General features: G+C 38.0%; 1 protein-coding gene across 4 annotated transcripts in view; it reads left to right on the top strand.

Moving 5' to 3' along the window:
- NCOR1 (nuclear receptor corepressor 1) overlaps nt 1-25,327 on the top strand; it is a 59,080-nt gene that overhangs the window by 28,162 nt on the left and 5,591 nt on the right. The window contains exons 14-40 of one of the 4 annotated variants that reach the window (XM_010291905.1): nt 467-529; nt 1,205-1,344; nt 2,099-2,225; nt 3,669-4,224; nt 6,198-6,327; nt 6,625-6,826; nt 9,360-9,524; nt 10,450-10,610; nt 11,007-11,127; nt 11,226-11,327; nt 11,827-11,924; nt 12,740-12,908; nt 12,952-12,954; nt 13,487-13,627; nt 14,998-15,081; nt 15,618-15,874; nt 16,230-16,590; nt 17,122-17,346; nt 18,092-18,301; nt 19,874-20,023; nt 20,570-20,737; nt 21,183-21,348; nt 21,618-22,114; nt 22,566-22,694; nt 23,268-23,425; nt 23,667-23,890; nt 24,312-24,449. In XM_010291905.1, coding sequence (XP_010290207.1) covers nt 467-529; nt 1,205-1,344; nt 2,099-2,225; nt 3,669-4,224; nt 6,198-6,327; nt 6,625-6,826; nt 9,360-9,524; nt 10,450-10,610; nt 11,007-11,127; nt 11,226-11,327; nt 11,827-11,924; nt 12,740-12,908; nt 12,952-12,954; nt 13,487-13,627; nt 14,998-15,081; nt 15,618-15,874; nt 16,230-16,590; nt 17,122-17,346; nt 18,092-18,301; nt 19,874-20,023; nt 20,570-20,737; nt 21,183-21,348; nt 21,618-22,114; nt 22,566-22,694; nt 23,268-23,425; nt 23,667-23,890; nt 24,312-24,449 — 4,945 coding nt within the window. The remainder of the gene's footprint in view (nt 1-466; nt 530-1,204; nt 1,345-2,098; nt 2,226-3,668; nt 4,225-6,197; nt 6,328-6,624; nt 6,827-9,359; nt 9,525-10,449; nt 10,611-11,006; nt 11,128-11,225; nt 11,328-11,826; nt 11,925-12,739; nt 12,909-12,951; nt 12,955-13,486; nt 13,628-14,997; nt 15,082-15,617; nt 15,875-16,229; nt 16,591-17,121; nt 17,347-18,091; nt 18,302-19,873; nt 20,024-20,569; nt 20,738-21,182; nt 21,349-21,617; nt 22,115-22,565; nt 22,695-23,267; nt 23,426-23,666; nt 23,891-24,311; nt 24,450-25,327) is intronic. The other 3 variants (XM_010291904.1, XM_010291907.1, XM_010291906.1) reach the window with 3 other exon arrangements.

The following is a 25,327-nucleotide window of genomic DNA, read 5'->3' as shown; positions in this document are numbered from 1 at the left end:
GTAGGAGACTCTGTGAAATCAAGAATAGTAGATTTCTTGATATCCACTGATCAATAAATAACCATTTCAGTCCTTTCACAGCAGTCAGTGAAATAAGATGGAAATAGTTTATAGCATGTTGGATTGCTGCTTTTAGTAGTTGATGGTAATCACTGACAGTTTAAATAAAATTTTGGTGGTAAATATTTCTAAATTACTTACAAGTTGTCTTTGACAGATAATTAATCACAGTTTTGTAGGCAGAATAGTCTTGAACAGTTTGCTCTGCTGAGATTGTGTTGGTTCCTACTGTATGTCTAACTTCGTTTAATGGAAACTGTCTGCTTGCCACTGACAAGAGTAGCTTTCCCAAGTGACTTAAACAAGCCTTAATGTAAATAGAGTAGTTGACTATGGGATGCATGATTGGTGCCGTAATAGTGAAGCCTGGTCTTTTCTCTGATCAGTGTCTTTGTTTCTCTTTCAGCTTCTGCAGAGCCTGTGGAGACATCCCGCTGGACAGAAGAAGAAATGGAAGTTGCTAAGAAAGGTAAACCTTGTAAAGCTTTTGACTGACTTCTGAATACTTGTATTTACAAAATTACAACAACTTACTGAATTACTCAATAAGAGTGCTGTGATTTTTTTTTTTTTTGCAACACTATGCTAAATGAATAATTTGAAAATTGCCTTTTAAAAAAAAAGAGCAAACATCTTTAACAGACAAAATAATTTTTTTGAGACTCATGTTGACTTTTTTCATACAGGCTACTTAGAAATGTTTGATGTTATACTTGGCCCACAGAGGCCTGTGAAACAAATGAGAAGGTGTGTGTGTTGTATGTAAATTTTCAAAGTGTTTATAAGTTACAAAAATTCCTTTTGTATAAGACATTCTTTTCATAGAAAAGCTAATGTAGTTTATAACTTGTCTGTTCCTTTGGCAGATACTGTTACCTGTAAATTTTATGCATAAAATCAATATTTTAGTAGAGGTGTTACATATTTGCAACAGTAAAGAGTTAAGTTTGAAGGCTTCATTTTTTTCACCCCATAAGTATTTATCAAATACATTGTCATAGTGAGGGTTCTCTTAAGAACAGCAGTAATTCTGTATCTTACTGTACAATGGTAAGATGCCCATAGGCATTGTTGTTCCATTTATTTGGGTTTAGATAGCTGAATTATTTATCATAGTAAATATTGTTCCCATACGTTTGAACAGGCCTAGTGGAACATGGACGAAACTGGGCAGCAATTGCCAAAATGGTTGGGACAAAAAGTGAAGCTCAGTGTAAGAACTTCTACTTCAACTATAAAAGGAGACACAACCTGGACAGCCTCCTCCAACAGCACAAACAAAAGGTAAGTGCAGTGGGCACTGAGTATTTTGCAGGGGAAAACTTGGCATCTTTCTGAAGTCATTCATCACGCTTCACTAAAACTGTTTTGCAATGACCACTTGTTTCCTTTTCTACTTGTTTTTGTGTTGTGACATAAAACTCCTGGAAAAGGCGGCTGATACTCACTGACCTGTGATACTAATCAGTTCTTGCCTAAAATGCAATAGAAAAGTTTCTATCAGATAGAACACTCAAGCGTGAAGAATTCCTTAGTGCTCTGAAAACCACATTCCGTTCCTTATCAGTAGACCAGCAACTAGAGAAGTTCAGGTTCATCACTGTAGAACGGTTACCTTGAAACACAATAAGCAGTAACCTTATAAAACAGAGCAAGAGAATTGGTAGCAGACCAGGAACTGAAAGATTTGTAGCATCTAAAGTAGAATCCTGAGTGTTGGAATCCTCTAAACTGTGGTGTTGTCCTAGTCTTCTCTCACTGAAGTGAAGAGCATGAGTGTCTGTTTTGCTGCAGTAGTTCTGTTGTCACCCAAACATATCTTGAGACAGCGGTTTGTTCTCAAACTTATTTTTTATCAAGAGCAGCAACAGCTAGCCTGAAGTTGAAAGTGGTGTGCCCATGTGAATGAATCTGCTAAATAGATAATCTCTGCCTTTCATTTCAACCTCAGATTGATAAATGAGAATGCATGTAAAAGGAAATAATACTTGCAAATTTTCAGTCCAATGTAAATGCCATGTCTTTATGTCTTTATCAGTCTTCACGAAGGCCCCGTGAAGAGCGAGATGTATCACAATGTGAGAGTGTAGCTTCAACTGTGTCAGCTCAGGAGGATGAAGATATTGAAGCATCTAATGAAGAGGAGAATCCAGAAGACAGTGAAGGTAACTTTTCTGGGAAGGAAATTTGTGTATGCGCAGAAAAGGATGTATGTTTTGTGCCAATTACATGCTCAGAAAGCTGTGTTTCACTTCATAATGTAGTACTCAAATACTATGTCTTAGATTTTATCGATTAGAACTCAATTCACTAGTTGTGTGTGGAGGGGGAAAAAAATGTAAGGCTTTCTTGAGCAGCCTTAAGATGTTATTCCTTAGTATTTTGAGATACTTTGACTATGCTGTTTTCTAAAGGATAAAATGAGAGCACCTGGTCAAAAAATTGTGCATGTTGAAACAAGTTGAATCAAAAATATGTAGCCTTTGCTAGTTAATAGTCTCAGTAAAGTTTCAGACAGGCAAATTTAAGTGTTGGGTTTTTTTAAATGTGTTCATTGCAACTGCTGATAATTATAGGTACTCAACATCAGTCGGTTTTGGCCAGCCTTTTGTGAAGCTATAAGCAATAGAATTAATAAATGATGAATCAGAGAATATGGCTATGTGTTAGGGTTTTGGTTGTTTTGGGATTTTTTTGTTTGGGGTTTGTTTGTTTTAAACTGCAGTGTGTGTGTGTGTAATTCAGCAAATTGTCCATTTCTGTGACAAGTCAAAATTAATTACTTGTTTTATAGTTGGGTAGGTTAAAATTGATGGATCCTTATTGCATCTATTTGTTTACCAAAAGTTCTTAAAATAATGATGTAGTTCTAAGGAATGAAGATTCTTATCAGAAGATAAGACTTGACTATAACATCTGTGTTCTAGATGTTGCCATAGTTTTTCATAAATGTTTTTATTTTATTTATCTAAAAGCTATTTATAATATAATGGAGTTTGTGAAAGAGGGAGAAGGTTCTTTACTGCAAGAATCAATACACTTCTATAACTGGTATCCAGCTGCTGATGCTGTTACCACTTTTCACAGAGCAAAGATGACATTTTCAAGAAAATAATCATGATTCCCAAAGGGAGTAAACTAGAACTGTTAACTTACAGCAAGAATTGCAAATGAGCATGTCTATAAAATGTGACTGATTTTTCACGTTTACGTGATCAGTTTTGCCACTTCAGCCAGTAATGCTTCTCAAACATATTAGTTTAAATCATTAAAGCTGTGCCTTCAACTGTGAATGTTGACTCTAATCTCATAGTAAATATATGGAAGTACCAAATCTCTGACACTTGCACAGGAGTTTACTTGGCTGGCTCTCTATAAGATCAGAGCTAGCTAGGTAGTCTTATTTCTATAATTCCAGGCTCCCTCCTTAACCTGTATCTGCTGAGTTTTGGTTACTATCCCTTTGTGAGTCAATTATTCAGGGCAATTGTAGTCTTGTGTTTTTGGGACAGCAGACATATATTTGATTATTCTAAAGAAGCAGTTCATCGAAGCCTAGTTAGATTTCATTAATGTTGAACCTTTATGTCAAAACTTTTTTTCCCTAGGTGGTGAAAATAGTTCTGATACAGAAAGTGCTCCATCTCCAACTCCAGCAGAACCTGCTAAAACAAGTGAAGAAACTCCATCTGAGAGTGCTGCTTCAAAAGTAACCACTGAGGCGACAACAGAACAAGAATCTACCATTAAACCTGCAACCAGCACATCTCCCTCCTTAACAGCCCAAAGCGTATCAACAGCTGAAAGTCAGAACCCTGAGCCACAGGTTAAGGAAGAAATAAATAATGAGGCAGAAGAGCCTATGGAGGTTGACAGTAGAAGCCATCCAGTTGAAGCTAAGCCTGTGATTACTCTTCCAGTACATACCAAAGTAGAACCCATAGAGACTGAAATGAGGCTACCAGAGAACATTCAAGTGAAAATAGAGAGCGATACCAAAGAGAGAGAGATGGAGAAACCCAAGGAAAAGTCAGAACCAGAGGAAATGGACTATAGTCTGTCACAGCAAGTTAATACAGCAAGACAGGAATCCCATTCAGATAATGACTCGAGTGCCACCTGTAGTGCTGATGAGGAAGTTGATGGAGAACCTGACAGACAAGGGTGAGTTTAATTGTTTAACATTCACATATTGACACCTTTAAGAAGTTGTTTAGTAGTGACATTTTTGTTATGAGTTTCTACTCATAGGGAAGGAATTTCTAGAGTCTTTGCTGGAAGTGCAACAGAGGGAACTGTTGATTTAAAATTTTGATGAAAAGCCAAAAGAAGGGCCTTCTAAGGCAGGGTCAGGCAAAATTCCATGGTGATAGACTGACTACATAGGTAGCTAACTAGCACAACTACCTGGAAAGTTAGAGAATGAGAGAAATCAGGCCATTTGGGATCTGTTCAGAGAACTGGAATTGTGTTAAACAATTATCTGGCAAGGACAGCATCTTACTGAAACAATGAAAATTTGCCAAAGCAAGAAAAGAGATTGCTCCTGGAATGAGTTTCCATGATAAGTAGCTCTGTGGTACTTCTGTTAGGGAGAGGAGGATCTGGCTGCTGCAGGATTTTCTGATACACACTGATTTAAAAATTGGTGACCAACTGGAAAAAAAAAAAGTAAGTAATGTGGGGAATTTTGTAAATGCCCCCATCTATCCACTAAGAAACTCAACAGTGATTGTGTAGCTGTGTAGATCTGTGCTGAAGTTCTTCGCTTTGGTTTGGTTTTGCTAGTTTGTTGCTTTTACACAATACTTAAGAACAAATCTACACATTCAGAAATAGATTAGGAATATTTTTTAATAGGGTGATTAGTTAGTGTGGGGTAGTATGTGGGCTGTCCATTCCCTTTGGTGAAAAACTGTTTGAATGTAGAGACAAAAATTTGGAGATGGAGTTGTTTTAATTGATTCTGGCACTCTCAAACTCAGTTTAGTAGAATGCACCCAAAGCTCCTTGAATTTGACAGGGAAAACAGCCTGAATATATCTTATAGTAGGAGATGAAACTTGCTGTAAAAAAATACAATAATCTAGGGGCATAAAATACGGATATTTTAGTTACCTTTTAACATTTCATGTTTATTTGGGTACAGGACTTCAAAGGTTATAGAAGCAATTACTGTCATTGAACCATGTTGTATCTATCAGTAGAACTGAATCTCTTGAAAGCTATTAATAATAGAATAGTGGCAGTATTTCTTACTCTTATCAGTAAGTGTCCGTAAATTAACGGGCAAGTGTCCTGAGAAATGGATGACCTCTTTCTCCAAAGCGTACAATGTATTCATGCAAATATGAGCTCCTGGGAACATGGCCCTAAAACTGTGGATAACCCACATAAGTATACGGGGCTTTAAATGGACAATGCTGCATGTCTTTGGAATCATTTTATGTTTGGGGGACAGCTGATACCACTGATGATATTTGAAGTCTTTTTTACTGTTCTGCTGGTGCAATTCCTATGTAGCCGTAGTGTCGCATTGGAGCCAATGCACCCTCCCTCCCAGTGGTCTTAATATACACACAGTACCCAGGAGAGATATTAAATGTCAAAAGTATCCAGTGTCGTTGCTCTGCATGTGGTCTTCAGAAGAGCGCAGTTGATGGTGTTTCTGCACTTTCCTGCCTCTTCAGACATCATCTTTCCACTTCACAAATTTATTATTCCCGCCATGTGAAAGTAATTTGTTGTATACTACTGTTTGTTTATGTCCTGTGGACTAAATATATCTAGTGTTTCTTATCTATTTATTTCAAAGCATTCTTTATAAAGAGGGTTGTATTCTTGCAGTACTGTGCATATAGAAACAGCATACATAAATTTCTGGTATTGGAGGTCCTGAACATTTCTTTTGGTATTTCTGCGTATTATAAAAATAAAGCAGTGTCTGTTGTCTATTCTACCAAGTGTGCTGTGGGACACAACACAACATGGTTCTGATTTTACAGCTCTTTGTCCAGTGTGTTAAATGTGTTGTATTTTTGAAGTTGAGAGGCATACTTTTGACTGTAAATTTTTGACGATGTTTAATCTTGGTCTTTTTGGTGATATTTTTCCCTTCCTTCTATCTCATTTTCCAGTATCTTCAACAGGGAGTCAAAGCCCTCACTGTTAAATCCCACTGGGTCAATACTGGTGTCATCCGCAATAAAGCAAGGGCAGATGGACCTGCAGCAACTTCACCACCGAGCTGCTGTCATACCACCTATGGTACGGGGTGTTTTAAGTGATGTTTGAAGGAGTGTCTGTTGTCCCTAGAATTAGTTGCAACACTAACGCGGCAAAAAATTGTGAAACAAATTAAGAAATGTATCATTTGCTTTACATTTGAGGGGTTAAGTAATTTAAGTACAAATATGCAAGTAATAGCTTAAAAACAGGTGTGGACTGTTTGAAACACTCATACACAGAATGCAGCTGCTGCAGTGGAGGCAATTGAGCAAGGTAGTTGCTTTAGTAAGTACCTGTATTGATGTACCTGATGTTAACACCGTCCTTTCCTTGTAGGTTTCTTGCAGTCCCTGTACTGTTCCTGTTGGAACACCAGTGAGTGGTTATGCGCTGTATCAACGGCACATTAAAGCAATGCATGAATCAGCACTGCTGGAGGAGCAACGCCAGAGGCAAGAGCAGCTGGATATGGAGTATCGAAGTGCTGTAAGCCCTTGTGGCACTTCGAAGAGCCCTAATGTTGAGTGGGAAGGTAGGCGTTTTCACATCTGTCATGGAAATAACACTGCATTTTACGTCAGCATGTTACACTGCTGCCTCATTTAGGAATGAAAGTTTAGTGTACTGATAATTAACTATTGTTTTCTGATGGCACTTGATGGGAGGAACCTGTCTACTACACAGGTATCTAGAACTACTATACAGTATATAGAACTACTGCTGCAGTTACAGTGTGGGGAGAACTACCTTGTAGTCCACTTTGATAAGGCAGAAAAACTGGCTCCATTTGGGTGAAATCAAAAAATGAGTTGTTCCTATAGAGAGAGATTCAGAAAGATTAGGCGTGCAGGTGAGAGGACCCAGATATCTGAGTGTTCTGGGGGAGCCCCTTTCAGAAGCTTAAGGTAAAGGTGGGAGAGAATTGCTAAAGAAGTACAATTAAGAGGAGTGTTTTACTGCACTGGAGAACATACATGGACACTGAGCCCTGGAGTAGGGCACAGAAGTATGGTAGAACCGTCACGCTCTAGCCTGTCTGTCTGCAGAAGGGCTGTGTGAAAGATTCTTTCTCTTGGGAATATGATGGTTGGTTGCTTTTGTATATATACAGAGGATACTTGGAGGCAGGGTTTGAACTGAACTCTGGGATTTGGACCTGTGTTTCCTGAATGTGGCTCTTAGTGTGACCTTCAGTACAGAACAAGGCTAAAACTGCTCACAGAACCTGTCAGGGTGACTAAGTAAGGACATGTCTGTTACCGTTGCTGGTTACAGGAAAGAGATTCAGAAGGATAGTGTGTATGTTATGTCATCCAAATTGCTGCTTAAGAGCCAAAGGGTGCATTTATTAACTTTCATTACACAGTCATATTATGCTTTCTCTCTTGTGTGTACTGGTGATATTTTCGTTCTTTGAACTGAAATTATTTTAATTCTATCAGCAGTATGCAAATTACAAACAGCTTAGTAGAAGATTTTGGGTATTTTTGTGCAAGAAAAGCATATCCTATGGGATGCCCAGTTCTGTACTAAGCATGTAACTTTTACCTCTAAATACTCAACTTTCTTAACCAGAAAAGGAGTAGGTCCAGAAGCTGTACATTGTAACAGGGAAATAAACTGAGTGAGATTAATGTGCTGAATGTTACAGTGTTAGAGAGATCATCACAGATGCACGTTTCTGCGTTCTTAGATTTTTATATCCTCATGCATTGTCTCTGTTGTCTCCACATTATTAGCAGCATAAACTATCATGTTTTTTGAAACTTGAGTGTTCTGTATTTAACATGCATAACAATTTTAAATTATGTTATAAAAAGGCTTCATCTTAATTACTTTTACCTAAGTAAAATGAAAGAAAACCATTTTTTTGCCTGTTAAAATAGCGAGAAGGGAGCTTGTAGATTGGGAGGGGAGGGTAAGATTGTGGTTTTTGGAAGTTGCTTCTTTAGGTAGAAAGTCTGGGGTTGCTTATAAGTACCATTTAACTAAAATACTACCTGAATAACTCTTGGCATTGGCAGTACAGTATTATGAAGTGTGGGAAAGTTCTAGTGTGAAATGTCTGCCAGCAAAAATCAAGGTGGTTACAGAGAGGGTGGGATACTCTGGTTAATGTAAACGGATTCTACAAGCCTGGACATCTTAATCTGAAAACTAGAAGGGGCTGAGATGTCATCAGATCATTACAACAGCTACTTCTGAAGATATACTGTGCATATGAAGCTTGTCCACCAGCTGCTGTATGCAGCAGAGAGCCCACAGTCTGTTTAAGAACCTTGCATTGCATACATCAGAACACTGCGTGTGTTGTGGGGCACCTTGTCAAACTAAAGGGCCTGTTGTTGACTTGGCTTATGACAACCTGCGCAATACTTTATCATGAAATAAAATAGTAAAGATCTTTAGAAAGCTATTATGGGATGACTAGTGCCATCTTTCTTTGACTACAGGGGTTAAAGATGTAATTTCACAGCTGCAGTAGACTTGTTCTGGCTCGTAATTTTGGATACTTAACTTGTCCATTGCCAAGGAAAAGTAATTTGTAAAGTTCTAGTACTGGGTTTTTCATTTTCTGAATTCAGTAAAAATATGTTTTCCCTTTAAACACCGTTGATGGGCAATATTGGTATTTGAAATTTGATTTGTAACTTCTCTGGGCAAGCAAACAAGTAAGGGAGGCTTTTTTTCTGGTGGGATTGGCATATAAGTCTGGCTGAACTTGCGTGTAAACCTGGCTGATGCACAGGATTTTGAAAGGAATCTTCTTTAAATGAAATATTTTTCAATAGTAGAGCTTTCCCTTGAAGGACCTAAAGGATCCAGACACTGTTTTTCACATGTAGAAAGTTTTTTGAATCTTCGGATATAGAAGTACAGATATAAGAATATATTTAATTAAGCTGTACCTTAATACTGCTTTTTGATTGAAACATTTGTACCTGATGACTATATCTGACATTGGAGTAGGCCATTTGTTAAAATTGTGCTGTAAACTGGGCCTTTTGACTTTAATTTCTAATCCAGGTTTCTTTTCTTTCTTATAACTTTAACCTTCACAGGAAAACCAGTGGCCTATATGCCTTATGCTGAGGTCAAGCGAGCAATAGAACAGGAAGCACAAGTGCAAAATACAGCAACAAGGTCAGCATCACCATACAGGCTATCTCCAAGAGAAGTCAACAAAGCCTCTCCTCAGCCTGATATGAATGCAGCTCGCTATAGTGTCCCACCAGGTAAATATTTTGTTAACGTGTCATAGCGATATGTCATCTTCCTTTGGAAACTGTCCTTCTGTGACCTGATGTAGTATCAAATTACTCTGTAAATACTTTGTGAATTAACAAAGGAAGAAAATAGATTGTTTTCTGTGTGTGCATATAAGAAGGTACTTGGTATTTTTCTACCTCCAGAGAAGTTGTATTTTTGTTCTTGATTGCTGCATCAACTGCATAACATGTATTTTATTAAGCAAATAGCATGACCTGAAAAGTGTTATAACAGCATAGGGAGAAAGTCACCAAGAGTTTTTAATCTTAATACAAGTACCATTATATTCATGGGTGGCCTTTCTTACGAAGGGGGGAGCTGAGGAAGAGAGAAAGCTGCTGTTATCCTTGGCATTAGCTTCTGACTGTAATTGCTTAATATTATTGACTGAATGTTTCATAGAACAGTGCAATAACTGACAAATCTTAATTCTGAAACTTGGATTATTGCTTTTCCCTTCAGAGTATAATGTCATGCTAAGAAAAGACAAAATCAGGGAAGCTTAGATTATACTTGGCTCAGTTGCCTTCCATTTAAAGTATAAGAACTTTCTTTAAAAACAGGAAAACAGCAAAAAACTTGAATGTACCCTGGGTCCTATTTTTAAAAGCTTAGTTTTCAGAGTCTGCAATTCTACAGTGCAGCTTTTGCCGTTTCTTTTTTAACTTCGATGTAAGGTTAGAAATTCTCCATTCAGTTTCTATGCGTAACATACACTTGGACATAGTGAATTTCAGTTTTAAACACAGCTTAGATAGCTTTTGGGTATTGTGAGGCAATTCCCATCAGAAATTGTCAGATGAACCATGCTATTTCTGTTGTTCTTATCTTTCTAACAACTAGTAGAGCTGAAACAGACTGTAATGTTTAATGTACAAATTTCCCCCCAAGTTCTCCAGCCAGCACCTCACCAAGTAATAACCAATATACCTGAAGGAGTCCGCCTTCCAACAACCAGACCCACCAGACCACCACCACCACTCATTCCATCTTCCAAAACAAGTGTACCATCAGAAAAACCTTCCTTCATCATGGGAGGCTCAATCTCACAAGTAAGAAAATTACTATTTGAAAATCTGTGCTTACATCAAGTTTTTTGTTCTTTCACCAACCTTCAACATCTTGTACTTGGTTATGTGTTCACAGCATTAACACTTAAGACCTATACATGCCACCTCTAAAAGTCCAGGAATTACAGGTGCCTTATAAAATGGAACATGTTGCAGTTATTTACATTTAGTAAGTTGAGGGTGTCCAGTTTGGGTGAACTGCATCTCCAAACTAACAGTGACACTACACTCCTGGTGTTCTGCACTTTGATACTTTGCAGTGATGTACTGTAGCATTTTAAGATAGGATCATAGTAGTATTAGCATTCTCCTTTAAACATAGATGTGAATCTTCATTCCAGAAACAAGAATTAACATATAATATATTTGTTCTTTCAGGGAACACCTGGCACTTACTTAACATCCCATAGTCAAGCTTCCTACACCCAAGAAACTGCAAAGCCATCAGTGGGTTCTATATCTCTTGGGCTGCCAAGGCAGCAGGAGTCGGCCAAATCTGGTAAGAAAAGAAAAGCTAACGTGTTTTATATAGACTATTTAATGACTCATAATTAAAGAAGAAAAAAAAACACCAACCTTTTTCTTTTTCCTGGATAGCATCCCTGCCCTATATCAAACAAGAAGAATTCTCACCCAGAAGTCAGAATTCCCAACCTGAGGGACTCCTGGTCAGGGCACAACATGAAAGTGTTGTTCGAGGTAAAGCAAGCCGTACAGATTAAGAAACTTTGCCAGAGCCTGAGGAAACTGAGAGAATTAACTTCTAGAGCTCAAACTGCTGAAGTGTTATTTTTAAGTATGATATGATTAATCTGCTCCCTATTTTCTGAGGCATGTGTATTTGTAACTAGCTCCTCCTGTCTGCATGTCTCATTTAAAAATGTTTGTTTCAAGGCATGCCAGTTTCAAAATTAAGTTGTTCACTAGAGCATATGCAGAGCAAGACATGTGAAATATCCAAATACATCAAAAGAAAAGAAACTAAATACCATGTATTAATGGTTTCATATGCTGTAAAAGACTCTGATAAAAGAGGGAATACTTTAACTGCCTCAAATGCAAGCCATTAAACTGAAATTTTCCCTGTATTTTAGTGTAATCTAACAGTTCTCACTAGAGTTTTTAATTATATCAAATAAAGTAGCTACACTTCTTTTTATCCTCTTATTTATCAGGATGTCTTCTTATTTCAAATCAGGTACCACAACAATACAGGAGGGAAGTATAACACGAGGAACTCCAACCAATAAAGTTTCTGTTGAGACCATTCCTTCTTTGAGAGGCTCCATAACTCAGGTATTTTTCCCCTTACTGAGGATTCTGTAGCAAAACAGTGTATTTAAACTACCACTGTGGATGTATTTGCATGTCTGAAAAAGTAAATTAATACCACAGAGTAGGAACTGCCTCAAAAAAAAAAATTAATATAATCAGGTGTCAAATTCCACTATTGCTGAAGTCAGCATGACCATGATTTCATCTTCATGTATGGGTCTTTAAACTTTTTAGATAAAACCACCAGAGCCTTTGGTATACTTAACTGAAGGCTTACTAGCAACTTCCATGAAAACAGTATCACACCTGAGTTCAGATATTAAAATAACTGTAACCAATCTTGCACAGAATCTATTTAAAGCCAAAAAGGTAAATTAAGCCCTTCTGTCTCATTTTTTAAATGCTACTATTTTGGTTGACTTGGGCTCTGTAGTTACAGAGAGCAATAGGAACAATTCTTTTCTGAGAAGGGTAGGTTTCATTACTTTGGATGGAAGTAAAACCTAATGGGACCATTAAGTATGTAGTATATTCTATCTTCCCCCCAAATGGTATTACAGGGTAAATGTTCTAGGTCATAAACTACTTTTGTAATATTGTCCTCCCTATTCTTCTGTGTTTTTTTTAATATAGCAAACTGCCTACAAATAATCTTACTAAAATTTAGGTTGCATGTCTAATAAGAGAGGCAGAAGTTTAAGCCATACTGCTTGATAAAGTAATTGGTTTTCTAGATCTAAAAAGTGTTGTGGTTCTTTTTTTTTTTTCCTCCTTCACTGCTCCATAGTCTCTTAAATACACATGTTCTGAATTACATTTGATTGATTTAAATGCAGGGTACACCAGCTCTGTCTCAGTCTGGCATAGCAGCTGATGCGTTATTGAAGGGAACTATCACCCGGCTAGCTACAGAAGACAGCAGCCCAGAAAAGTGCCGAGAGGAAGCTTCAGCCAAAGGCCATGTTATTTATGAAGGCAAAAGTGGGCATATTTTATCTTATGATAGTGAGTATTTCTATATTCTACCTGAACAAAGTCATGGCTGCAGCAGGTTCTGCTTTTATAACCCAAAGCTGAAGTACATCTGCTGCCAAATGGATAGGCATAAACCTCAGTTACTGGCTGCCATCTGGGAGAAGTATTGACCTACATGTGTTTTTGATGGTGTAAGAATTAGTGTGATCCAGAAATTGTGCCTGTGTTCTGAAGAGTCTCCTATACTATGTATTTAAAATATAGTTAAACTATTTAATTTCTGTGCCATTTATTTCCGACTTGTCATGGAATATTTTTTATTTTGAAAGGTTAAACAACTGACCTTATAATTTTCTCTATTAAAATCAAAAGTGTATCATTTAACTTTCAACTTCAGTTGAAATACTAATAAATTAGTAACTGTTGGAACAAATAGATTTTTAACAAATCATAAAAGATCTTTTTAAACTTGAGATTTAACATTACAATATTATATTGAAGCTGTGTTGTTAAAGTATTAATGACCTGTGGTCTCATTAATAGTATGAGATATGTGTCTTTTTTTTACTGTCCACATTTCCTAACCACGCTGTTGTAAATTTTGCCAGCTATTAAAAATGTTCGTGAAGGAACAAGGAGTCCAAGAACTGCTCATGAAATTGGTTTAAAGAGAAGCTATGATACAATGGAAGGAAATATAAAGCAAGGAATGTCAATGCGGGAGTCTCCAGTGTCTGCACCGCTGGAAGGTAAAAACAGCTGCTTCCAAGGTGTTTTATGTTTTATCCAAATGTTTTGCATTGATGTAACAGTATTTAGAGTTATTTTGTGGAGCAGACTGAAAGAGAAATTAGATTTAAATCTTACACTACCAACCAAATCCATATAATAACCACTACAATTAAAGCATGCTGGAAATACGACTGGAGCAGATACTCGTTTTCCGGTTTTGTTTTGCTGGTGTGTTACCATAACTGCAGGTAGTGCAGTCCTCTCGGTAGTTCTGACACCTGTAACTGACTCTTCCCAGTCCCAGCGGGTTGGCGCAGAGCTCAAACACCACTGTCATACTAGCGTGGACTCCATGGACACACCCATTCGCTTAAAAGTCTCAGCCATGGCACAGTAACTCGGAAACATACTGGCATAACCTTTTGCATTCCTGCAATAGACCTCTTCGATTATGCCAAGCAGAAGACTTGCACAGCTGCCCTGTTATGCTTCAGGGCATCCCTAGTATTATTTTGATTTAATAAACTGTAATCAAACTAAGACTGCAAAGGTCAAGTCAGGCCATTATATAACTTTTCTGATTATATTTCTTTTAAAATACAAACACAAGAAGATGTTTTATGCCAAAACTATGGAGTCTTACTCCTTAAGTGCATTTTGTCCCATCTTTGGGTAGCCCTTAAAGGCTATTTTGTGTACTTTTTCATCAGATGGAACAATGTGAGTAAGATGTTTCTAGACTGTATATAGATATTCAGTGTTGCCTTTAAGTTGCTGATGCATTTGGCTTGTCTTCAGGCTCTTTTCACACATGAGAAGCTGCACTGATACTTTTATACTGCATCTTGTCACTGACACATTTTTCTGTCTTCAAAATGTGGAAAATTATGAATTCTTTGGGGACTTGATTTAGATTCCTACTATAGGAACAGTAATTCAGCTCTTCCCAGATGATTTAAAATGACCTTTGATTAATTTGGAGGATGCTGAGATATATTTTGGGGTGTTTTTTATACCACTTCCCATCATGAACACCTTTCTTTACTAGGTAAGGAAACTGAAGTGGAGTGTAAGAGAAGTAGTGACTGCTTTTGGGACAAGACTTAAGCTTAATTATAAAACCTTGTGTTTTCTAAACGTGTTAAAACTTGCAACAATGTAATAGCATTAATACCTGAACTGAAAGATTTTTTTTTTTTTTTTTAGGGCAGGATAGTGTTTATAACATGTTGATACAATAACTGGCATATTGAAGCTAGGCCCTCTGGGCACTACCGTGATAGATAATATCAGTAATGTATGTAAGAAGGAGGAGGGGTGGTGTTTGGGGGTTGTTTTTTTTTTAATACTTGCTTAATTCTCTAAATTATATTAATTTTAATTTTAGGTTTAATATGCCGTGCACTGCCTAGGGGTAGCCCACATGCTGAACTGAAAGAGAGAACAGTGTTGTCAGGCTCTATAATGCAAGGTAAAGTATTGCAAGTTTAGAAGGCAAGCGTTAATTATATCCCCCAAAATCTGGATTTCTGAACCCTAAATCTGTTATTTACAATGGTAGCTGTGTAAACATGGAGCTTATTTTATTAATCATGTTTTCAGAGCATAAATCAGCAGCTTTCTGATATGCTGTATTCAAAGCTAGTGTGTAACCATAGCACTTTTTTTTTCTTTTTGGAAAATAGATTATTTTTTTTTTTCCTAATATGAATACTTGGTAATTAGCACTTTTTTTTTTAAATGAACACTGACAATTCCCCAGACCTCTGAAGATGTATGCTAGTGCCTTTCTTTCAGCATCTGAAATAACTTGGGATGCTTTCAGTTTATATTGAATATTTATTCAGTATTATTTTTGTGGTGATTATTTAGTCTTCAGTATATATTATCACAGACTATAGCAAACCCAAGCTCCAGTATTATGGAATGTAGTTAGTTACTCTGCTTATGAAAAAAGAGGCTTCTAATTATTAATACCAGTGATGTGACTCTCTCTTTCTATAAAAGGCACACCAAGAGCAACAGCTGAAAGTTTTGAAGAAGGCTTGAAATACCCTAAACAGATTAAGAGGGAGTCGCCTCCCATAAGGACATTTGAAGGAGCCATTACTAAGGGAAAACCATATGATGGAGTCACTACTATAAAAGAAATGGGTCGTTCCATCCATGAAATCCCAAGACAGGACCTATTAAGCCAGGAGAGTCGCAAGACTCCTGAAATGGTGCAGACGACCAGGCCAATCATAGAAGGCTCCATATCTCAGGTAAATACAAAAGGTGCTACTAGACTCATACATGTGCTTACAGACTCAGTAGTGAAATCCATTCAGGATATTTGAATAGCAACAAATGCAGGGGACTTCTTTTGTTTTAAGAAAGCTACCAACTTATAAAGCTTAAAAATATTTTCTGTGTATTACAAAAATCCTGACACTTCACCTGTAGGGAACACACTTGCAAGCAAGTGTGAGAGAACTGAAAAGTAACAGTCACTAAGATCTAGTTGTATTCTGTGCTAATGTGATAGAAGCAATGAATTACGATATCAGCAATGTGAGTTTTTTAGCATGAGTGAAACATTGGCAGGATAACCTTACCTGATCTTTTTCTCCTTTTCAGGGCACACCCATAAAATATGAAAGCAACTCTGGCCAGTCTGCCATCAAACACAATGTAAAATCTTTAATCACTGGACCAAGCAAGCTACCCCGTGGAATGCCTCAGCTGGAAATGGTTCCAGAAAACGTGAAGGTGGTGGAGCGAGGAAAATATGAAGATGTGAAGACCGGGGATGCAGTACGTTCCCGTCACACGTCAGTAGTCAGCTCTGGTCCCTCTGTTCTCAGGTCAACTCTTCATGAAACTCCCAAATCACAGCTGAGCCCTGGGATTTATGATGATACCAATGCTCGGAGGACACCTGTGAACTATCAGAGTCCAATGTCCAGGAGTTCACCTATGATGAATAGAGTTAATGAGGGTATGTTACTCCTATCCAGAGTAAGACAAGAACTTTTAATAATTTAATTTTAAACTTACTTTTAAACTGGTTTCTGTAATCCATTATGCTTTTTTTTTTTTAATTCTAATGGCTCCTCTCAATTTGGAGAGTGGCTAGAAGAAATTTTAGAAGTCTGTAAGCTGTTGATTGAAATAAGAAAATTAAAATTTGCTGTACTGTAACATGGAGGTGGGAAGGCAATTCCATTTCAATTAGCATTTGATTATGGATCACATTGAAAGTGTACCTACAAGGGTAATGTATTGAGGGCAGAAGCTGTTCCTGAATTATAGAGGTTATCTAGATGAGGAAGATATAGTGAACTGCAAGCAATCTTAGTTTTAGGATTTAGATTTTTCACCAGAAATAATTTCTGATATAAAATATTCTCTGTGATTTATTGTATCAGCTTGTAGCATGCTCTAGAACGTTCCTTGGGAGCCAGTGTATACTTACAACTGAATTTTCTATTGAAAAATATGCATTTTATTAATTTGGATTTGTTTTTAGCTGGAATATCTTCTGGGAAACCAGCAAATCACGAAAGGAAAAATACACTTACACCAACACAGAGGGAGAGCGTGCCAGCAAAATCTCCAGTTCCAGGGGTTGATCCTGTAGTGACTCATAGTCCTTTTGACCCTCATCACAGAGGAGCAACTCCTGAAGTCTACAGGAGTCACCTCCCTCCTCATTTAGATCCTGCTATGCCATTTCACAGGGCTCTGGATCCTGGTAAATATGTTTGTGTTATGTTTTTTAGTGCTAGAAATACTGTATGTTTTGATGCACAGAAGAGATACCTTTAAAAAGCAATTATAAATGGCCAGATGTAATTTATAAGAGGTTATATACACTGTTATAGTTCAATTTCAGTTTAGTGGAGGGTTTAATATCTAACCAAGAAACTTAATATAATATTATTGTATAATACTGTAACTCTCTTTTAGAAGCTGCTGCATTGCTTCTGGTTTGTTAAGAAGTACAGACAGTATTTTAAAATAAGTATTTGTGAAATACATTAAAAACTTTCAGGAGACCCACGCAAAGAAGAATGTGGAAGATGCTATAGAACTAAAGTGTAATCAGGACCCCTTTGTTCAGGACTGTGATTCATTCTCACTTGAGGGATTATCAGGTTATCCCTGATGATATTAAATACAGTAGACTTCCTTTTAACCTATCCATCAGTCCACTTCTGTGAGGTATTTTAACTTTCTTTAGCCCTTTACATCTGCAGAACTTCAGGATTTATATTTTTAGTCAAATCTCTAATGCATATCTCAACCTGGATTATTTATCTTCTTCTGTCCACATACAGTGCATAAATTCAATAAAACATCAGTATTAAAATGCTAATTTAATTCATTTGGTACTGGCTAGGGAGAATTGATAGCATTCCTCATTGAAGCTATATAAACACCTGAAACTTTCATTCAATATCACCCATATAAATCTTTTTTCCCTCCTTCACCCTCAGCTGCTGCTGCTTACCTGTTCCAAAGGCAGCTCTCACCCACCCCGGGCTACCCCAGTCAGTATCAGCTTTACGCAATGGAGAATACACGACAGACGATCCTAAATGACTACATTACCTCACAGCAGATGCAAGTCAATTTACGTCCTGATGTAACGAGAGGATTATCTCCTAGAGAGCAAACTTTAGCTCTCCCGTATGCAGGAGCAAGAGGTATGCCTGTATTTTTTCTGATGTTCTTTAAAGTATGTTTTGGATATGTGGTGTGGTTTGGTTGATTGGTTGGTTTGTTTTGTTGCTGCTTATAAATATATGTGTTTTTTTACGGATGGATGGATGCCTGCATGCATGCAAGTGCATATGTATAGATGTGTTTGCAAATGAGTTGTCATACATTTAACTGGCTCTGGTGGGTATAAAGGAGAATTATGTATGTAATCAATATTGTTAAAGGGAAGGCTGTAAGACTTGTTAGTGTTCAGGAAGCCAGACTGTTTTATGCTAGTTTAAACTGATACCCAGAAGCATATTTAACTCCTCTTCAAACTTGAGAAAAGAGAATTATATCAAAATGAGAGCTTCTTCAAAACGAAAATAAAAGCAACAGCTAAAAGGGTAAGGTTTGTGAAAACCATGGTGATTGTTTACAGCTGTTATGTTAGAGAGTTAGCAAATTCTTGCAGGGTGGGGAAAAGCCTAAATCAATCTGGACATTTAACAGCCGCAGGAAGGAGCTATTAAAAGTAAAAAGACATTTCACAAAAGTGTAACTCTTCAAACAAAGAAAATGGAAATCTTGACAAGTTAAATGTAAGACCATAAAGGTAAAAAAAAAAATCTAGGAACAATTTATAAAGCCAAGTGAACCAGTAACTTCTTCAGATACACCAGAAACAAGAAACTTGGCAAAGAAACTGTAAGAACTGATAAATCATCAGAACTCAGAAGTAACGCTTTAGAAGATAAGGCCATTACAGAAAAGTAAAGCAACTTCTTTGCAACTCTGTTCACTGTGGAGAGATTCAGACTTCTGTGATGGAGATTTTCTTTAAGACATGAGTTTGAAGAACTCTTTCACATTGAAATGTTGAGCAAAGTCTTAGAAAAAAATAACAAAATAACTATTTATGAATCCCTGGGGTTACATGACATTCCCCCAAGAGTTACAAACTTAATGGGAAATCTACCTTAATGTCAGTCTACCGGCTTGGTTACTGGATATGATAATCTGTCTATTGATTAAATCAGTTTTGATAGTTACTGGTAGAATGGAAGTTAGCAATTGTGAGGGAATTAGGCTGGTGGGACTAATTATCTTGGGGGTAAGAGACAAGATTTTTCAGTGTTGGTTGGAAGAGAAAGGATAAGTGGTTTTTGTAGTAGGGTATATTGGAGTTCCAGTGGAACCTGTGCATTTCAACATTTGATTTCATTTTATGAATTTAAAATTCATAAATTAAAAAGGTCTGGAAAAGGGAATAAATTATGTCAGGTAATACCATTTTGCTAAAAGATGGGATTATTGGTAAAGGTGAAATGTATTTTTCAAAAGGACAATTAAAGGGTGCGCTAGAAATGCAAATTCTGACTTAGATCTGGCAATCAGCAATCTGGGAACATACCAAGAGAGTATAACGAGCTGGAATATAGTTCTGCACTTGCCTTATTCTTGTATTTTTTCCACTAAACATTCACTGCTGACAGTTATCAATGAACAGAATGTATCATGTGTGGACCATTGGTCTGTCCTTGAATGGCCGTTCTTATATGTGTCGTCATCTACAGGAATTATTGACCTGAACAATATGGCTCCCACTATCTTAGTGCCTCATCCTGGAGGCACAAGCACACCACCCATGGAGAGAATCACATACATCCCTGGTACCCAGCTTACGTTCCCTCCCAGGCCTTACAATCCTGCTTCTCTGTCACCAGGTAAGAGCTCTTATGATTTGGTGATGTCTCTAATTGTCTGACGTGCTGAGATAATTGACCGTTTTTATTTAACTTTCATTAATGTCATGTTTTGATGTTTTCTCAGACGATGCTTTTTGCATGCACTTCTTACCTGGATAGCAAAGGTTTTCTTAATGATATCCTTTATACTTACATTAGCAGCCGAAGGAGTGCTGACAAATTCAGAATTTGCTTCATCTGTCAGGTCTTTATTTGTGGTCATTTGATTATGATTTCACTAACCTCATCTTGCATGTGTTGAAGGGTGGAATTTGGGTCTATAAGCTGTCTAGTTTCTAACTGTATAGAAACCACTTTAATAAAAAGCTGCTGAGCCTTCCACAGTCACTGTATGTTAAGCTTTTGTCTTCCTAGATAAGTGGATAGTCTTGAGTGGAATGAAAATGTATTTGGGAAACTTCGCTGTAAGTGGATGGCAGAATATATTGGCAAGCGTTTACATTAAATGATGCTTAATTTGAATATCTCTTTTTGCTACTTCATTTTATCTTGTGGACCTTCCAGGACACCCTACACACCTGGCAGCTTCTGCAGCTGCAAATGCTGAACGGGAACGGGAGAGGGAGAGGGAGAAGGAACGGGAAAGGGAGAGGGAACGTGAGCGAGAGCGGGAAAGAGAACGAGAGAGGGAGAGAATCACTTCAGTCCCTGCTGAACTTTATCTTCGACCAGGTGAGTGCACATTGCTACATTTGGATCAGTTGCCTTGTAGACTGTAACTGCTCATTTTCTACAACCACTGTTAGCAACACGTAGCTTATTAAGAACACATTACACAGTTTGGTTTTAGTCTGCACTTAAGGCAAGTTCCTATTACCTAGCAGTTCTGGTCATAATTTTAACTTCAGCAAGTACCAGGCTTCTTGATCTTTCTGTCATAGCAATGTGGTACCTAGGGAATGGTGTGATCCTGTGATCGCTAGCACAGCTTGCATGTCACTTAGAGCACTGTAAACACAATGCTACCATTTAAACCTTTAATACATGCAGTCACATTGAGAATGGTGGAGACAACTGGGAAAGGATGTGGAGGAGATAGCGTCGATACATCGTTCGGCATTGTTGCAGGAGTGGTCTATATATATTTGTTTGTTCCCCTCTGCTCTGTGTTCTGCAGGTACAGAGCAGCCCGGCAGACCTGGAAGTCATGGATATGTTCGGTCCCCGTCCCCTTCAGTTAGAAGCCAGGAAAACATACTGCAGCAAAGGCCTAGTATTTTTCAAGGAACCAATGGGACAAGCGTAATCACACCTTTGGATCCTGCTGCTCAGCTACGTATCATGTATGTTTCTTAAGTTACTGTTGCAGAGATACCTGTTCTAATATTTGAGTTTATTATAAGGTCTATTTAGCCTGAGAAAAATACTGTATGCTGAGGATAACCATATCCGATTGCTCTTGAATTTATCTGAAATTATCTAATGCATTTTCGCCCAGTCCAGTTTGGATAGAAATTAGTGTCACAAAAGCTTCGCTTTGTTGTATGTATGATATGGCTCTAGTTCCTTTTTTCATGTGATATAATTCAGAATACCTAATGTTTGCCAACAGGCAGCTCACCCCTGGAGCTCCCTCTATTACTCAAGGGTTGCCAGCTTCCCGTTACAATACTGCTGCTGATGCCCTTGCAGCACTAGTAGATGCTGCAGCCTCTGCTCCTCAGATGGAAGTTGCCAAAGCAAAAGAGAACAAGCACGAAGGAACCAGGATAGAAGAGAATATGGGACGGCGGTCAGCTGTGGTCACTGAACAGCAGCAGATGGAACAGAAGACACTGGAGGTAGAAAAGAGGCCTGTCCAATGCCCCTACACATCTGCAAATTTTTCTGGTGGCAAGTCCCAGGGACAGTCTTCATCAGTAGTCTATTCAGAGGCTGGTAAAGAGAAAGGACCTCCTCCTAAATCCAGGTACGAGGAAGAGCTGAGAACTCGAGGAAAGACCACAATTACTGCTGCTAACTTCATAGATGTGATCATCACTCGGCAGATTGCTTCAGACAAGGATGCACGAGATAGGGGCTCTCAAAGTTCAGATTCTTCCAGTAGTTGTACGTATCTTAGTAACTATCTACTTCTTTGCTGTCTGTCTTAGCCTTTTAGGGAGACAATAAGTTGTGAAATTATTCTGATACCTAATGATAAAATATTCAGCTCTGCACAGTAGAGACACTTCATAAGCAAATACAGTTTTTGCATATAGTGACTCAAGATTATTGCAAATACAGAGTTGTTTGCTTTGTTTGGATTCTGTGCTGCAACATGTAATGCAGGGTAATAAAATTAACCTGAAGTCGGGAAACCTAAAATTATTTTGTTTACGTTGGAATACTGCTTTATGGAAATATTTGTTTCACCATGGTTATCATGAGAAAAAGATAGTGTTTTGACTTTCATTTCACTGGTGTCATTTTAATGGAAGCATTAGTGTTGCTATGTATAGGCAACAAAAATCTTCTGTGATATTTAAACCTTATTCCACAACCTTTGCTTGATGTTCAGTATCCTCCCACCGGTATGAAGCTCCTGGAGATGCCATTGAGGTGATTAGCCCTGCAAATTCACCTGTACCTACTCAAGAAAAGCTACAGCCCTACCAACAAGAGACACCTAAACCAAGCCAGGCAGAGAGTAAGTTTATCTGCATATGCAAATACTCTCAGAATTATCTTGCTTATATTTACCAGCTCCACGAACACATAATAAAGTTAAAATTCCTTGGGAGTCCTTAAGTGACTGCTTACCACATTCTTAACTTTTCAGAAGCTTTTGTTGGAAGTATGTTGTTGCAGTGATCTGTGGAAAAACTGGAGCAAATATATTGGAACTGGCACTTGGCATTAAACAGAGGTCCTTTACCTTACAGTGTAGCTGATTAAAGAATATATTGAGAGTAAATTTTTTATTAAAAGTTACTGCATATTGGTGTTGATGTCCACAATTTTTTACCTGTAAGTAAAGCTTAAACTATTACAGTACAGTTTGCAGGTGAGAAATGAGATGAAATTCACCTGCATTGTGGAATGAAGCCTTACTTACCTGTTGTAGAGCCTATATATGAAGGGGGAAGAGGTGGTTATCACACAGGATACCTAAAATCTAATGCAGAAACACTCATCTTTTAAATTTGTAAGCACAGAACTTTTAAACCTTGAAGCTTCAGTAATACCGTCTTAACAGACTGACCTTTTCTTCTTCAACTAGATGACCCAAACAGGCAATATGAGGGGTCGATTCACCGCTATAGGACACAACAGGAACCCCCTTCACCCCAACAACCTCCACCTCCTTCCTCCCAAGCAGAAGGGATGGCACATGTGCCCAGGACCCATCGACTTATCACCCTTGCCGATCACATCTGTGTAGGTTTATTTCTTTTCCGATGTGAAAAGTTGTATTTTGATGATGAAAATGCACGTTTTGGAACACAATACCAATTCTGTAATTATTAGTTTTACTTGAGGATATTATATGATAATATGTCTGAACTTATAATCATCTCATTTGTTGCAATCAGTCTCATATTCATCTAGTTCATGAATACACATAATCTGGCCAATGTCTGACCAAGATCTCTTTTCTATTTTTTTTGGCCACAATCAGCAAATTATTACACAAGACTTTGCTAGAAACCAAGCAGCTTCTCAGGCCTCTTTGCAGCCTCCTACCACTACATTCCAGAATTCCACCCCTGCTCCAACGCCTGTTTCTACCCGGGCAAAGACATCGAATCGCTACAGCCCTGAGTCACAGTCGCAGCCTGTGCACCATCAGCGGCCAGGTGCTAGAGTGTCACCTGAAAATCTGTCTGACAAGTCCAGGGGAAGGTAATGCATGTATTCAGTTTAACTGCAGATTTCATTAATGCCCAGATATGATATTTATAAAAAATAGCACAGTAATCTTGATGTAGATCAGAAATAGAAGTATCTTCTGCTCTTTTTTTAAGCAACATCTGTCTTGCGCTGTTTTTGACAATTGCTTGGCTCAATAACAGCTTATAACTGTTTTCCCTTCACTTCTTATGCTTAATTTCCAGTTTTTAGAGGGGTGAGTAATTACTTAGAACTTACCAGAGTCGTTATGGACATTCAAAGTCATCTTTTGGAGATCAGCAAGCATACTAAAGCATGTAACATATATAACGAGACATAAATAGTTATGTAACAACTGGAATGCAATTACATGTGTTAAGTACTGCTTTACATGCATTAAGAGTACTTATCTGTCTCTGAACTATGGGTGTAGGCCTGGAAAATCTCCAGAGAGGAGCCATGTCTCTTCAGAGCCCTATGAGCCAATCTCGCCACCTCAAGTCCCGGTTGTACATGAGAAACAGGAAAATGTGCTTTTGCTTTCCCAAAGAACTGAGCCTACTGAACAGAGGTATGTGTAAAACTGAATTTTAAAAACATTATTCTGGATCTTTGTGCTGCAAACAGTATCTTTATTAAAGAGCAGTTTAAGCGATCTTCCTCTGATACCACAGGAAAGTTGTTAATTGCCATTGATCCTTTTGCATTCAAAACTTGCTACTTGGGAGATGCTTTGAGGAGCCTGAGCGAAACATCATCTGTACATGTTCCCTCAAGTTTATTGGGGCAAGCAGTGTGTTTTATGCTCTATCTGATACAAAATGTTATAACAAAACTCCTTGTGGGTGCCAGTTCTATAAAACTGAAGTGTTTTTTGGGAAAGGTCTGTTTCCTACAATTTTTATTAAATAATTCGGGCTTCTTCTGCCTGATTGACTTCCTGGATACTGTCCTGGTGAAGTGTGGAGGAATCCAGGCTTCCAACACTCATGATTCTAGAGCAGCTTATCACATGAAATATCACTAAGCTACAGAGCTTAATTTCCAGGAGGTGTTGAGGTGGGGTGTCAGGAGGTCCATGCATCGGGCAGCCGTGTTTCCCAGGACTATATGTCAGTCTGACAAATCTGCAACATGAAACTACCTGGGATCCCTGGCAGACTGTGTCAGTGCTGGTGTCTTCAAATGTCTGGCAAGATGCACATTGGACTGGATGCTTCTGTCATTTGCTCTGCTGCCTGCTGAAGAAGGAATGGCACTCAGCATGCTCACCATGTACTTATTTCAGGCTTATGCTGGTGAAATGAATTCTCTTTTCTTGGTTGTTTTTTTTTTTCCATTCCCCCTCCATTCTGCAGTTGCTGGCAGGGTCGTTACAGGGCATGACGGATGTTAGCTAGATGCAAGGGAATTTTCAGGAACGTGGCAGGGAAGATTGCACTTTTTAGA

Source organism: Phaethon lepturus, unplaced genomic scaffold, assembly GCF_000687285.1.
Source record: "Phaethon lepturus isolate BGI_N335 unplaced genomic scaffold, ASM68728v1 scaffold32677, whole genome shotgun sequence".
Taxonomy (NCBI): Eukaryota; Metazoa; Chordata; class Aves; order Phaethontiformes; family Phaethontidae; genus Phaethon; species Phaethon lepturus.
The sequence above is the reverse complement of the archived record's forward strand: the minus strand, read 5'-3'. Positions and strand labels throughout refer to the sequence as shown.